The sequence below is a fragment of the Colobus angolensis genome, unplaced genomic scaffold, assembly GCF_000951035.1.
Source record: "Colobus angolensis palliatus isolate OR3802 unplaced genomic scaffold, Cang.pa_1.0 Scaffold81, whole genome shotgun sequence".
Taxonomy (NCBI): domain Eukaryota; kingdom Metazoa; phylum Chordata; class Mammalia; order Primates; family Cercopithecidae; genus Colobus; species Colobus angolensis.
In genome coordinates this window covers 7,495,302-7,511,870 of record NW_012121932.1, presented here as the reverse complement: position 1 = coordinate 7,511,870, position 16,569 = coordinate 7,495,302, and the positions used below count along the sequence as shown (strand labels likewise).

Sequence of the window (16,569 nt, the reverse complement as noted above, 5' to 3'; positions counted from 1 at the left end):
TTTAGTAGAGACGGGGTTTCACCGTGTTAGCCAGGATGGTCTCGATCTCCTGACCTCGTGATCCGCCTGTCTCCGCCTCCCAAAGTGCTGGGATTACAGGCTTGAGCCACCGCGCCCGGCCGACAGTTTAGAATATTAAAAAAAATTTTTTTGAGATGGAGTCTCACTCTGTTGCCCAGGCTGGAGTGCAGTGGTACGATCTCAGCTCACTGCAACCTCTGCCACCCAGGTTCAAGCGATTCTCGTGCCTCAGCCTCCCTAGTAGCTGGAACTACAGGCGTGCACCACCACGTCTGGCTAATTATTTGGTATTTTTAGTAGAGACAGGGTTTTGCCATGTTGGCCAGGATGGTCTCAAACTCCTGACCTCAGGTGATCCACCTGCTTCAGCCTCCCAAAGTGCTAGGATTACAGGCATGAGCCACTGCACTCAGCCTATAAAATTTTTTAATAGAAAAATAATTTGAAGGTCAACAGTGTTCAGAAGATACCTACAACAAATTATAAAATTAACTGAAATTGCAAAAGTTAAAATTTTATTGCTGTCTTCTGTATTTTCCAGACTTTATACAATCACTTCACTGGAAAAAATAAACTGGAAAAATTATTCCTTATTGTTTCTTAATTTAAGAAAAGATCAGATAGTAATTTTCATTTCATTATACACAAAAAATTAATCAGAATATCAAATGTAAGCCAATGATAATAGGTTTCACAAGGAAGTAAAAAAATCTTCACAGTTATATCCAAATGTACAACAGTACAACATATAAGCAAAGGAAAGTACTCCTTGGCCCAGTCGACTGAAGAAAAAGGACAAAATAAGAGATTAATGTAAAATATATGTATTTTAAAATTTAATTATGGCTTAACACCTGAAATAAGTCAACAAGCCCCCTTGAGGAAAGTAAAAAAAAGAATATACCAAAAAATAATTTTATAAAATATGAACATTAAGAAACTGAGAATACAATTAGAAATGCTCACAAAGTCTTTCCTTCAATATCCAAACATAAGTTCTTACAAAAATCAATGAAATAAAATCTGAATTTTCTGTGACAGAAAGGCATTTCCAATAGATCTCATTATAACCAAACCAAACAAAAACAAAAGGTTCCTTTGGTAAAACTCTGACTTTTCCAAGGACCCTAAGTGTTTACAAATATCAGTTTAAAACAGAAACAGAGATTATTTACCTTTCTCTCTAATTTCCATAGCTGAAAGATTCTGAGCTTCTCTACCAAGTTCTGATAATACTTTTATTTCAATGGGCAACCCATGACAATCCCAGCCGGGCACAAAATGTATTTTGGAGCCACTCATCATATGGAATCGATTGGCTATGTCTTTCAAAATCTGCAAAGATAAAATGATAATTATCATTCATACATAAAACATTTGGCCTACAATTTATGTTTTTTTACACTTAATACCATTTTTAAAACTGCAATTTGAAAGGAAATGTATAAATTAACTCTTACCAAAAAACTATTAACACAAATAGTCTAATATTATTTATATTGAGCTAAGAAATATCATCGAACCATCGCAGAACTTATAGTGTACTCACAGAATGGAATATTATGGTTAACTCTGTCACTGACAAAACCCTTACTAAAACAGTAGACCTCTTCATTAGGTATAGTTCTAGAACTAATTTACCTTTTTAAGTTCATTTTAGATACTAGAGGGCAGCAGAGCCTTTTAAAAAATGTATTACCATAGCAGAAATGGGGAATCAAAGGCAAAGGATAGATTTGCCTCCAAGCTCAATTTCCTTCTTCCCAAAAGGAAACAGTGCTCTGACCATTAGCCCAGTAGTCCAGAAAACAATTTCCTCCTGTCCATATCTATCAAAAGTAGAAAAGATATTACATTCTCCTCCCATCCCTTCCCCCCTTTAAAAATTCTAATTTCAAACTGTTTACTAATGAACAGGAAGGAGACTTGTGATCTGAGTGGTTGTCATATTAAAAAAAAAAACAATTCATCTAGCTATACATACTTAAGATTGGTACACTTTACTCTGGGTATATTATTTAAATCAATCATCATATAAATAACCTCCTTTCTACTTACCTCTTTGGAAATTGTTTACTTATTTTTTTGTCTCTTCCCTGTAAAACATAAACTCCATGAAATCAGAGAGCCCATCTGTCCTCTTCACCTGTGAATTCCAGCTTTTTGAATGGTTTCTGGCACTGACGTCTATATTTATCAAATACATGAATACATGGATGCATATATGCTCTAAATGATGGTATCTTATACAGTAGCCACTGGCCACATGTGATTTTTGGTGCCAGTCCGAATTCAGATGTGATGTAAATTATGAAATATATACCTGATTTCAAACGTGTTACAAAAATGTGATATATCTCCAAAATTTTTTACATTGACTGTATGTTGAAATGATACTTCAGGTATCTTGAGTTAAATATAATATTAAAATTAATTTTGCTTGTTCCTTTTCATTATTTTCTGGGGCCACTAGAAAAATTTTAACTTACCTATGTGGCACAAATTTATAGCTTGCATTATATTTCTTTCTTTTATTTTTTCTTTTTTGAAACACAGTCGCGCTCTGTTGCCCAGGCTGGAATACAGTGGTGCAATCCCGGCTCATTGCAACCTCTGCCTCCCAGGTTCAAGTGATTCTCCTGCCTCAGCCTCCTGAGTAGCTGGATTACAGGCGCGCACCACCATGCCCAGCTAATTTTTTTGTATTTTCAGTAGAGAGGGGGGCTTCACCATGTTGGCCAGGCTGGTCTCGAACTCCTGACCTGATGATCCGCCCGCCTCAGCCTCCCAAAGTGCTGGGATTACAGGTGTGACCCACTGCGCCCAGCCGCTTGCCTTGTATTTCTATTGAATAGTGTTGCTCTCAGTCATATGAACAGGATGAAATCAATTACTTGAACTAATAACTAATAGTGTACCTAATAAGGATTCTAAAATGTAATAATAAAATGTAATATATGAAGCCTCTAGTGAAAAGAATAGTAGCAATGTAATAGGAATATTTTACTAACTCCTCAGTATCAACCACCATCCTCCTTCTCCCCAAAAAAAGTTCTTCCATACTTGAGTCACTTATCTCTGCTCCTTTCGTTTTTCTAATATTCATATATTGCTTTGTTTGACAGATAAATATCTGAATGCCTATTATATGTCAAGAATATGGTACCTAGAATATGGTAGTAAACCAAAAAAACATATATTCTGTGTTCTCATGGAGGAACACAGAATATATACCAACATATCACACACTATGGAGAAGAAAGCAAATTACAGGGTTAGAAAATGACATTTAGTTGCTGAGGGTGGTACCATTTTAGAGGGAAGTCAGGAAAGCCTGATGGGATGACATTAGAACAGAACCTGAAAGAAATGAGAAGGTGATCCATGTGAATATTCTGTTGATGCATTCTAGGAAGCGGAAAAACCAAGCAAGACTATAATTAGTGTGAGGAAAGGCAAGAATTGGTCCCCTCCTAGTTCCAAAGTGCCCATGCTCTTCGTAAGGCTTCAAGAAGCCATCTCTTTATATAAGACAGAGTTTTGTAAGATGCCACTGTTTTGGCCGGGAGTGGTGGCTCACGCCTGTAATCCCAGCACTTTGGGAGGCTCAGGCAGGCGGATCACGAAGTCAGGAGATTGAGACCATCCTGGCTAACACAGTAAAACTCCGTCTCAACTAAAAATACAAAAAATTAGCCAGGTGTGGTGGCGAGCGCCTGTAGTACCAGCTACTCAGGAGGCTGAGGCAGGAGAATGGCGTGAACCCGGGAGGCGGAGCTTGCAGTGAGCTGAGATCGCGCCACTGCACTCCTGCCTGGGCGACAGAGCGAGACTCTGTCTTAAAGGAAAAAAAAAAAAAAAAATGCCAATTATTCCTTTGCCCTCAATCCACACGGAGCTGGCTCCCTCTGCTCCAGCTCCAAGAGTAAAACACGTGATCCATTGTAGCCATTAACATATTCTATCCCCAAGTCTGCAATGACTGATTCAGAGATAGATGTGTGACCCAAATCAGGCCAATGAGATTCAATTCCAGGACTTTCATAAGAATTGCTGGGGGCCGGGCGCACGACTGTAATCCCAGCACTTTGGGAGGCCAAAGTGGGCGGATCACGAGGTCAGGAGATGGAGACCATTCCAGCTAACACGGTGAAAACCTATCTCTACTAAAAATACAAAAAATTAGCTGGGTGTGGTGGTGGGCACCTGTAGTCCCAGCTACTTGGGAGGCTGAGGCAGAAGAATGGCATGAATCCGGGAGGCAGAGCTTGCAGTGAGTCAAGATTGCACCACTGCAGCACTCCAGCCTGGGCGACTAAGCGAGACTCTGTCTCAAAAAAAAAAAAAAAAAAACAAACTGTTGGGAAAGAGAAGGTAGAATAATGTAAGCCAGAAACTGCCGGGAAATGTGCTGGGGGTCTGGGGCAGGACAGTCACCAAAAGTAGAAAGCCTACCAAAGAGTGAAAGACAGAGAGAAACCAATTCTTAATTTTATTTGAGTTCCTGATCCAGCCATGCAGGTGGCTAAAACTATCTGGACTCTACAGTTAAAATAGCCAGTAAATTCTCTCTCTCTTTTTGCTTAATCCAGTTAGAGCTGGCTCTTCTACTCCTTGCAGAAAGGTTTGGAATATTAAGAGTTTTGTTCTGTATTTATATCACAAAACGTGATCTTACTGTGTATATTTAAAACAATAGCTGGCCAGGCGCGGTGGCTCATACCTGTAATGCCAGCACTGTGGGAGGTCGAGGTGGGTAGATCATGAGGTCAGGAGTTCGAGACCAGCCTGGCTAACATGGTGAAACCCTGTCTCTACTAAAAACACAAAAATTAGCCAGGCGTGGTAGTGCGCGCCTGTAATCCCAGCTTCTCAGGAGGGTGAGGCAGGAGAATCGCTTGAACCCAGGAGATGGAGGTTGCAATAAGCTGAGATCGCGCCACCACCACACTCCAGTCTGGGCGACAGAGCGAGACTCCATCTCAAAAAAAAAAAAAAAAGAAAAGATAATTATTTTTCTCAAATTAATATCTTTACTCTTTGAATACATGCAGCAGAAAGTTCCAGAAGCAAAATGGATAAGAGAAATGAGGAGCCTTATATAATTTAAATAGAGGTAAAGACATAACAGCAATAATTTTAAAGCAAAGATAGTATCTGCTGAAGCTTCTAAGTGGTAAATAGTAAGAGTATATTGGACTAGACAAGAGTAAGCCAGACTAATCTATTTAGTTTTATTCATCGGCACCAGAACTAGACTGCTTCAATACTGTAGTATATTCCTCTCTGGTACAGCAAGTCATTCTTCATCTTTCTCTAAATTTTCTTAAATATTCAAACCCATTTACTTTCCAGATGTACATTTTAGCTATTAAGCTCATTTTTTGTTTGTATTTATATTTGTTGTTTGTGATTACAAGAGTAATATAGGTTCCTTGTTTCAAAAAATGTCAAGCCTGGCACAGAGCATGCACCTGTAGTCCCAGCTACTCAGGAGGCTAGGGCAGAAAGACTGCTTGAGCCCAGGGTTTGAGGCTAGCCTGGGCAAGATAGTGAGATTCTGTGAAAAAAAAAGCAAAAAAAATTCAAGTGTTATAAAAATAATCAATATTGGCTTGGCACAGTGGCTCATGCCTGTAATCCCAGCACTTTGGGAGGCCAAGGTATGCGGATCACGAAGTCAGGAGTTCGCGAGACCAGCCTGGCCAACATGGTGCAACCCTATCTCTACTAAAAATACAAAAAATTAGCTGGGCATGGTGGCGGGGACCTGTAATCGCGGCTACTTGGGAGGCTGAGGCAGAAGAATAGCTTGAATCTGGGAGGTGGAGGTTGCAGTAAGCCAAGATTGTACCAGTGCACTCCAGTCCAGGCAACAGTGCAAACTCCATCCCAAAAATAAATAAATAAAATAATAATAATAATAATAATAAATATTGACTGGGTGCAGTGGCTCATGCCTGTAATCGCAGCACTTTGGGAGGTCGAGGTGGGTGGATCACCTGAGGTCAGGAGTTCGAGACCAGCCTGGCCAACAAGGTGAAACCCCATCTCTACTGAAAATATAAAAATTAGCTGGGTGTGGTAGTGTGTACCTGTAATCCCAACTACTCAGGAGGCTGAGGCATGAGAATCGCTTGCACCCAGAAGCCAGAAGTTGCAGTGAGCCAAGATCATGCCACTGTACTCCAGCTTGGGGGATAGAGTGAGACTCTGTCTCCAAAAAAATAATAATAATAATTAAGTTTTTAAATTTTTTATAAAAGTAGATGCTAATATAATACAGTTTTAAAACGTATTTTTCTACTCTCATTTAATACATGTTTTATGTCAGTGCATGTAGATCTACCTCATTCCTTTTAAGATTATATAGTACTTCATTACCAAGATGTATTTAAGCCCCATTGTAGCCATCCAAAATGAGCTACTACTGTAATTCAAGATTAAAACAGGTTAGTTAACATTTCTTTTACCTAAAGCGCAGCCACTTTTTCTAACAAAATTTCCAAAATTTCAACTAGCCAAAGCATCAAAAGAATAGAGTTCAATTATCAGAACAAAGATAGCCCTAAAATGTATCTAATATGTGTGACTACAAAAGGCTCAGAGAACCATGGCAATGGAATAGTGCTGAAAGAACATATTTGCTGTTTGGAAAAAAAAAAAAATCAATTTAGATACTCAACTTAGGACATCAACCCCAAAAAAGTCCAAATAAAGAATTAGACATGTATTATCATAAATCAATGCAAAAATCAAAGCACACAGAAATCACAGATAGGCAAATTAAAACATTTAAATATTACATTTTGCCTGTCAAATTAGCAATATATACTCAAGTTAGCAATAATTTTCAATGTTAGTTGTGTATAATAAGGTAAGTCTCTCAAGTTTGGTTGTAGTATTAAAAGTGATATAACCAGCCAGGCACAGTGGCTTATGCCTGTAATTCCAGCACTTTGGAAGGCCAAGGTGGGTAGATCACAAGGTCAAGATACTGAGACCATCCTGGCCAACGTGGTGAAACCCCATCTCTACTAACAATACAAAAATTAGCCAGGCATGATGGTTTGCGCCTGTAGTCCCAGCTCCTTGGGAGGCTGAGGCAGGAGAATCGCTTGAGCCTGAGAGGAGGAGGTTGCCGTGAGCAGAGATCATGCCACTGCACTCCGGCCTGGCGACAGAATGAGACTCCATCTCAAAAAAAAAAAAAGAAAAAGTGATATAACCTATTGAAAAGCAGTTTAGCACTAAGTATCTGGTAATTTCTGTGTAGTAGTATACCTCAAAGAAATAATCTGAATTTTTCAAAAAGTTATAGGCAGTAAAATATTCATTATATCGTACTGTTATACAGTCATTAAAACACCTAAGTAAGGTATAACAAGGTGGGAAATTGTTTATATTAAAAACATTAGGAGGGCCGGGCACAGTGGCTCATGCCTGCAATCCCAGCACTTTGGGAGGCCAAGGCAGGTGGATCACCTGAGGTCAGGAGTTCAAAACCAGCCTGGCCAACATGGCGAAACCCTGTCTCTACTAAAAATGCAAAAGTTAGCTGAGTGTGGTGGCGTAGGCCTGTAATCCCAGCTACTCGGGAAGCTCAGGCATGAGAATCACTTAAACCCAGGAGGCTGGGGTTGCAGTGAGCCGAGATCACGCCACTGCACTCCAGCCTAGGTGACAGAGTGAGATTCCATCTCAAAAAATAAAAATAAAATAAAATAAATAAAAGCTTTAGGAGAAAAGGGAAGACACAAAAACAACATAAACTTTTTTTTTTTTTTTCCTTGAGATAGGGTCTTGCTCTGTCAACCAAGCTACAGTGCAGTGGTACAATCACAACTCATTATAGCCTCCACTTCCCAGACCCAAGTGATCCTTGCACCTCAGCCTCCCAAGTAGCTGGAACCACAGGCTCATGCCACCACATCTGGCTTAATTTTTTTTTATTTTTTTGTAGAGACAAGGTCTCCCGATGTTGCCCAGGCTGGTCTCGAACTTTTAGGCTCAGGCAATCCTCCTGTCTTGGCCTCCCAAAGTGCTGGTATTATAGGTATGAGCCACTGTGGCTGGCCCACAACTTTTTGTAACATTAAAAATAATAAGGAGTCCAGACTGGGTGCGGTGGCTCACACCTGCAATCCCAGCACTTTGGGAGGCCGAGGCGGGCGGATCACGAGGTCAGGAGATCAAGACCATCCTGGCTAACACAGTGAAACCCCATCTCTACTAAAAATACAAAAAATTAGCCAGGCATGGTGGCGGGCGCCTGTAGTCCCAGCTACTCAGAAGGCTGAGGCAGGAGAATGGCGTGAACTCGGGAGGTGGTGCTTGTAGTGAGCCGTGATCGCACCACTGCACTCCAGCCTGGGCGACAGCGCGAGACTCCGTCTCAAAAAATATATATATATAAAAAATAAAAAATAAAAATACTAAGGAGTCCCAATTACTCGGGAGGATGAGGCCAGAGAATCACTTGAGCCCACAAGTTCAATGTGCCAGCCTCGGCAATATAGTGAGACCCAGTCTCTAAAAAATACTAAGAAACTAGCCTAAATTATTAATAGTGCTTACGTCTGGCTGGTAGGATTAGAGTAATTTTAATTTTCTTTTTGTTTTTTCCTTTGAGACAGGGTCTCAGGGTCTCGCTCTGTCACCCAGGCTGGAGTGCAGTGGCGCAATCTTGGCGATTCTCATGCCTGCCGAGTAGCTGGGATTACAGGTGCACGCCAGTACGCTATTTTTTATGTGTTTAGTAGAAACAGGGTTTCACCATGTTGCCCAGGCTGGTCTCAAACTCCTGGACTCAAGCAATCCACCCACCCCAGTCTCCCAAAGTGCTGGGATTACACGTGTAAGCCACTGTGCCGACAAATTTTAATTTTCTTCTTTCAGTTTTCTTGTGTTTTCCAAATCTACCTTTATAATCAGAAAAAAAAAAAAAAAGTTAACTTTTTTAGAAGTTTCAAAATAGGCCGGGTTCGGCGGCTCACGTCCGTAATCCCAGCACTTTGGGAGGCCAAGGCAGGTGGATCACCTGAGGTACAGAGGTCGAGACCAGCCTGGCCAACATGGTGAAACCCCGTCTCTACTAAAAATATAAAAAATTTAGCAGGGTGTGGTAGTGGGCGCCTGTAATCCCAGCTACTTAGGAGGTTGAGGCAGAAGAATTGCCTGAACCCAGGAGACAGAGGTTGCAGCGAGCCAATATGGTCCCACTGCACTCCAGCCTGGGTGACAGAGTGAGATTCTGTCTCAAAAAAAAAAAAAAACAAAAAAAGTTTCAAAACAGACTTTCTGCTTCTGGGAAGATGGAATAGAAATACATTCCCCTACTCCTTCAATTAAATATAATTTTATCATTTTTTCTTTATAAAAAATTCTGAATCATATATTGACTAAAAAATCGAATACAATTTTTCAAAATCCTGGATATTATATATTTAAATAGCACGAAAAGACTCTAAAAGAGGCTGGGCACGGTGGCTCACGCCTGTAATCCCAGCACTTTGGGAGGCCAATGCGGGCGGATCATGAGGTCAAGAGATTGAGACCCTCCTGGTCAACATGATGAAACCCCATCTCTACTAAAAATACAGAAATTAGCTGGGCATGGGGGCACACGACTATAGTCCCAGCTACTTGGGAGGCCAAGACAGGAGAAGCGCTTGAACCTGGGAGGCGGAGATTGAGGAAAAAAAAAAAAAAGACTCTAAAAGCAGAAGACTATCTCAAGACCTTAGGACCCAGGAACAACATAGTGGCGAGCTTCCTGGGTTTTCTTTTTGCCTCATATGCCCTAGACAGGCTAAAGAAGCCAGCAACCTGGAAATAACAACAGGTACAGATCAAAAGAAGCCAAAACAAAAGCCTTTTCTCTCTGGGCCAAAGGAACAACAACAACCCAAAAACAAAACAAAACAAAAAACAGGAGAGGGGAACCTAGCAAGACAGGAAACTAAAACGACAGCTCTAACTGCTCTAACCAACTACCACAGAAAAAATGCAGCCTCACCCACACCCCTTTGAACAAAAGCGGAGAGGGAAGCCTAGACATCTATCCTCAGCAATGTATCACAAGGCACCCTAACCCCTTCTCCTCCACCAGGGTGGTACAAGAAAGCCAAGTAGGGAGTGAAGATTTCATTCCCACCGGGTAGTAATGAGAACACCTCTGCACTGTCAGTGAAGACCCGGCGGGGAGCCTGGACTTCCACTCCCACAGAGCAACGAGGAGGAGGCATCCCTCCCTATTTCCAATGGGTGGTGTCAGAGGAGGATGAATGCAGAGTCAGGACTTTCACCACTGCCCAGTAGAGAGAATACCAGTCTACTCCTGCCAAGGTGTCAGCAGAGGTCAGGCAGAATGCATTAACAAGGCACACTACTTCTAGCCAGGATGGTATCAGGGAAAGCCTAGGGGGAGGCGGAACTCCTACCCTTCCCTGCAGCAATGAGAAGCCCCCTTCTTCGGTGTCAAGAAAGGCTGAGTGGAGAGTCTAGACTTCTGTATCCACCAGCTGTAGCCAGGCAGTGATCCCTGTCTACTGTTAGCGTGGGGTCAGAGAAGCCAGCTAACACAGAACATTTAAATAAGCTTCAGAATCTCACAATACACAAAATGTTTCAACTAAAAGAACCACTCATCATACTAAGAACCAGGAGGATTTGAAACTATATGAAAAAAGACAACCAATGGATAACCAACATTGAGATGACAGGCAAGTTAGCCTTAGCTGACAAACACTGTAAAGCAGCCATGATAAAAACACACTTGAAAAACATGAAAGAGTAGAAAGCCTAAGCAAAGAAACAAAGTTTCAGCAAAGAAATAGAAGATACCAAGAAAAATTAAATGAAAATTTTTATAAATGAAAAATAGTGAAAATAAAAAGCTCAGTGAATATGAAATGGAGGGGACAATGGAAAGAACCACTGAAATTTAAGATAGATGAATAGAAATTACCCAGTCTAAAAAGCAGGGAAAAGGCCAGCCATGGTAGCTCATGCCTGGAATCTCAGCACTTTGGGAGGCCGAGGTGGGTGGATCATGAGGTCAGGAGTTTGAGGACAGCTTGGCCAACATGGTGAAACCCCACCTCTACTAAAGATACAAAAAATTAGCCAGGCGTGGTGGCGTGCGCTGGTAATACCAGTGACTCAGGAGGCGGCTGAGGCAGGAAAATCGCTTGAACCCAGAAGGCGGATGTTGAAGTGAGCCTAGATCGCACCACCGCACTCCAGCCTGGGTGACAGGGTGAGACTCTGTCTTAAAAAAAAAAAAGGCCTCTGGAGATAAAACAGACTGGGAAAAACAAAAACAAAAACAAAACAAAACAAATCAGGAACCTGTGGTCCTATAGCAAAAGATCTAACATTCATATTATGGGTGTTCTGAAAGAAAACTTTTTCAGAGTTGAGAAAATACAGAATAAATAATAGCCCAAAACATCCCAGATTTAACAGGAGACATAAACCTACAAATTCAAAAAGCTGAACAAACTCCAAACAGGCTAAATTCAAAGAAATCAATGCCAAAGTATATCATAATTAAACTTCTGGAAATGAAAGACAAAGTATCTTGAAAGCAGTCACAGAAAATTGGCCTCTTACCTATAAGGGGAAAGTAATTCAAATGACAGTAGATTTCTTATCAGAAAACATGGAGGCCAGAAGGAAGTGGCACAGTACTTTTCAAGTGCTGAAAAAGAATCATCATCAATCCCAAATGCTACAGACAACAAAAATATACTTTAAGAATGAAAGAGAAATCAAGACATTCTCAGATAAAGGAAATAGATTTGTGATCAGCAGATTTACACTAAAAGAATGGCTAAAGCAAATTTCCTAAAGGGGAAAAACAAGAAAAAAAAATAAAGCAGGACCTGGAACATCAGGAAGGACTAAAAAACACTAAGCAAAAATATGGGTAAATATAAAAAACTTTGTTTAGTCGTATCACAAATTATGTTTCACAGTTGAAAAAATAACTGTCAAACACTGTCTTATGTGGACAGAAATGCATGTAGAGGAAATATGTAAACCAAATCACAAATAGGGATGGGTAAAGGGATATAAAAGGACACATGCTTCTATACTTCACTTGAAATGGTGAAATAGCAATACCAGTAGACTGTGATAAATGTATTCACATATATGATATATACACATAAACATGATACACATGGCATATATGTATATGTATATGTGTATACATATGCATGTGTGATAACATACACAGGTATCTATAATACACATATATATACATATATGAAATATATCAACCACTAAAAGAGCTAAAAAAATACACTCATAAACAATATAGGTAAATCAAAATGTAATATTAAAAAAAAGTTCAAGTAACCCATAGAAAGATAAGAAAAAGCAGATGGAAAAACAAAAAAAAACAGAAAAAAGAAAAAACAAAGAAATTAAATGGTAGTCTTAAGCCTTAATATTATCAATAATTATGTTAAGTGTAAGCAGCCTAAACAAGCCAATTAAAATATAGAAACTGGTGGCCAGGCACGGTGGCTCACGCCTGTAATCCCAGCACTTTGGGAGGCTGAGGTGGGCAGATCACGAGGTCAGGAGATCGAGACCATCCTGGCTAACATGATGAAACCCCATCTCTACTAAAAATACAAAAAAAATTAGCCGGGTATGGTGGCAGGTGCCTGTCATCCCAACTACTCAGGAGGCTGCGGCAGAAGAATCACTTGAACCTGGGAGGCAAAGGTTGCAGTGAGTGAGACAGCGCCACTGCACTCCAGCCTGGGTGACAGAGTGGGACTCCGTCTCAAAAAAAAAAAAGAAAAAAGAAAAAAAATATATGTATAAGGAAACTGGTAGCATGAACTTTAAAAATATGACCCTATTATATGCTCCCCACCAAAAAAAAAAATCACTTTCAATATAACAATTCAGGCAAGTTGAAAGAAAAAGGATACACAAAGACAAATCATGCAAACAATTTTTTTTAAAAAAAGCATGTGCTCTACTAATATCAGATACAACAGACTTCAGGCCAGGCGCCGTGGCTCACTCCTGTAAGACCAGCATTTTGGGAGGCCAAGGTGAGCAGATCACTTGAGCTTAGGAGTTCAAGACCAGCCTGGGCAACATGGCAAAACCCTGTCTCTACAAAAAAAATACAAATATTAGCCAGATGTGGTGGCATGCACTTGTAGTCCCAACTACTTGGGGGGTTGAGGCAGGAAGATTGTTTGGGCTCGGGAAGTCAAGACTGTCATGAGCCTTGAAAGACTTGAGAACAAAGAAAATTACCAGAGACAGAGAACTACATAATGATAAAAGGTTCAATCCACAAAGAAAACATAGCAATCCTAAATATGTGTGCACCAAAAATCAGAGGTGTAAAACACGTAAAGCAAAAAGTTACAGAACTTAAAGAAGAAACAGACAATGCACAATTATAAGTAGAGACTTTAATTCTCTCAACAACTGATAGACCTAAACTAAAAATCAGCAAGGTTATATATGAACTCAACAATACATTAACCAATAGGATGTAAAGAACATTACAAACAACTACACCCAACAAAAGAAAATGTACATTTCTATTATGTGTCAACAGAGCAAAAAATACAATAAACCATATCTTGGGCCATAAAAATAAAACTCAACAAATTTAAAAAATTTTTAAATCAGGCCAGGCGCAGTGGCTCATGCCTGTAATCTCAGCACTTTGAGAGGAGGAGGTGGGTGAATCATCTGAGGTCGGGAGTTCGAGACCAGCCTGACCAACATGGAGAAACCCCGTCTCTACTAAAAATACACAATTAGCCAGGCGTGGTGGCGCACACCTGTAATCCCAGCTGTTCCAGAGGCTGAGGCAGGATCCGGGAGGCAGAGGTTGCGGTGAGCCGAGATCACGCCACTGCACTCCAGCCCGGGCGACAGTGCAAGACTCTGTCTCAAAAAGAAAAAAAAGGAACTGAAATCATAGAATATGCTCTTCATCCATAATGGATTCAAATATAAATGAATAAACGAAATATAACAGAAAGATCTTCAAACACCTAAAAACTAAACAACTCACATGTGAGGCCAGACACAGCAGCTCACACCTGTAATCCCAAAATTTGTGAGGTCAAGGGCAAGAGGATCACTTGAGGCTGGGAGTTCGAGACCAGCCTGGTTAATATAGCAAGAACTTGTCTCTGCAAAAAATTAAAAATAAATAAATAAAAACCTATAAACAGCACACATGTGACAAAAATCACGAATCAGAAAGAAATTCTCAAGGAAAATTTTTGTTTTAGTTATTGAAACAGGGTCTCACTCTGTCGCCCAATCTGGAGTGCAATAGTGTGATCGTGGCTCATTGCAGCTTTTGACTGCCCAGGCTCAGGTGATTCTCCCACCTCAGCTTCCCAAATAGCTGACACTACAGGTGCGTGCCACCATGCCCAGCTAATTTTTGTATTTTCAGTAGATACAGGGTTTCACCATGTTGCCCAGGCTGGTCTCAAACTCCTGGCCTCAAATGATCTGCCTGCTTTGGCCTCACAAAGTGCTGAGAATACAGGCATGAGCCACTGCACCTGTCCTCAAGGAAAATTTTAAAAACGGCTGTAGTCCCAGCTATTCGTGAGGCTGAGGCATGAGAATCACTTGAACCCAGGAGGCAGAAGTTGCAGTGAGCCAAGATTGCACCACTGCACTCCAGCCCAGGCAACAGAGCAAGACTCTGTCTCAAAAATAAATAAATAAATAAATAAATAAAGAAGCAGAAATCAGTGAAATTAAAAACAGAAAAAAAAAAAAAACAATGAAACAAAGTCTGACTTCAGGAATGATAGCATGAGGAGTTATGTGCATCTGTTTCCTAGTAAAATCGGTAAAAATTATTTTTAAAAACAACCATTTGAAGCCCCTGGAATTGATCCTAAAGGTATACACCAAACGCAGAAACATCTATATAAGACAAATCTTCAAAATTAGGTAAGAAAAGTGAGCGTCTATGGTATTTGACCTAAGACCACGCCCTCTCTCCTCACTACCAGTTAGTTCAACGAGGCCAAGACTACTCGCTCCAATATTGCTGCAGCCTGGAACACGAGGTTCCCTATTTTCCCAGCTCCCAGTCAAGGGCTACCTTTCCCAGGAAGGGCAGGACATCAAAATGTCTCATCCTTCCCCAGCTACCTATTGCTGAGGCTAAGTTCTGGGCAAGTGTAGACAAGAGGCAGAAGCTCCCTTTCTTCACTCAGCCCCCACTCATGGAAGAGTGTAGGTCTGCTGGGAATACTAGGAGTCCGATTACCCTTGTCCTCACTCATAAGATGATGGTTGCATACCAGGAAAGACTGCTTAAGAGGACCTTATGCTACTGCCCACCCCATAAACATCTGACTCCTAAAGTGGGGGTGTCCCTCACAGACGTGTACAGTGGTTCCTACTCCAGAGACCTGACTGGAAGATGTTACCATGCTGGAAGAGAAGCAGGCAGTAAAATGAATAGTTACCAAACTCTTCCCATTAATAGAGCATTGAGAAGTTCAGTCCTAATGGGGCTCTCAGAAACAGTGAAGGCTATAGGAAAAGGCAGTTTAGAAGACCCACAGGTTCAAGATGATACAGGCTAAACTATAGGCCACATAGCTTGGAGGAGAGAACCAGGGGGAGAAACAGCTAAGAGAAGCCCTCCTGCAATCAGAACAAATATCAGACACTGACATTAAGAACATATCCTTCAAAAGATCTCCACTTTGATTAGATTAGTCTACAGAGCAATTTATGCCCCAGGGAATTACTGAAAACAATAGAGTCAAGAGCCAGAAAATCTCACAGCTAAATAAATCGGTGTTGTCAGGGAAAGACAGGATAGGAGCTCTGCCAAAATCAGTCATCCCAGGGTGACTGTGGACATACCCAAAGCTATGCTTCCCTAAGAATCAGAGGCTTAACACAAGGGAAGAATGGGAGGAGGCAAAAACAGACTTCATGAAAATAATCCAGTCGGTCACAAGTAAATAACAATTACAAGCTCTCAGAGGTGGTAGAGGCCATTATTCATTTACTACATCAAAAATGCCCAGTTTCCAACAAAAAAAATTACAAGACATACAAAGAAATACAAAGTATGATGCACACACTGGGAAAGAAAGCAGAAAATAGAAACTACCTATAAAAGTAATCAGATGTCAAATGTGACAGAAAAAGACTGCAAAAGTGACATAAATGTTCAAAGAACTAACAGAATCCATGATTAAAGAGGTAAAGGAAGGTATGATGATAATGTCACATCTAACAGAGAATATCACTAAAGAAATAGATGTTTTGCCAGTCAGTGGCGCATACCTGTAATCTCAGCACTTTGGGAGGCTGAGGTGGGTGGACCACCTGAGGTCAGGAGTTCGAGACCAGCCTGACTAACATGGTGAAACCCTGTCTCTACTAAATACATAAATTAGCCAGGCATGGTGGCGGGCACTTGTAATCCCAGCTACTTGGGAGGCTGAGGCAGGAGAATTGCTCGAACATGGGAGGTGGAGGTTGGAGTGAGGCGAGATTGTGCCA

The 16,569-nt window shown here is 40.8% G+C and overlaps 1 protein-coding gene across 1 annotated transcript in view; it reads right to left on the bottom strand.

Annotated features, from left to right (window-relative positions):
* The window catches only part of IARS2 (isoleucyl-tRNA synthetase 2, mitochondrial), a 77,095-nt gene that overhangs the window by 51,796 nt on the left and 8,730 nt on the right, over nt 1-16,569 (bottom strand). Inside the window, exon 3 of the mRNA XM_011929458.1 lies at nt 1,197-1,356. Within this exon, the coding sequence (XP_011784848.1) occupies nt 1,197-1,356 (160 nt within the window). The remainder of the gene's footprint in view (nt 1-1,196; nt 1,357-16,569) is intronic.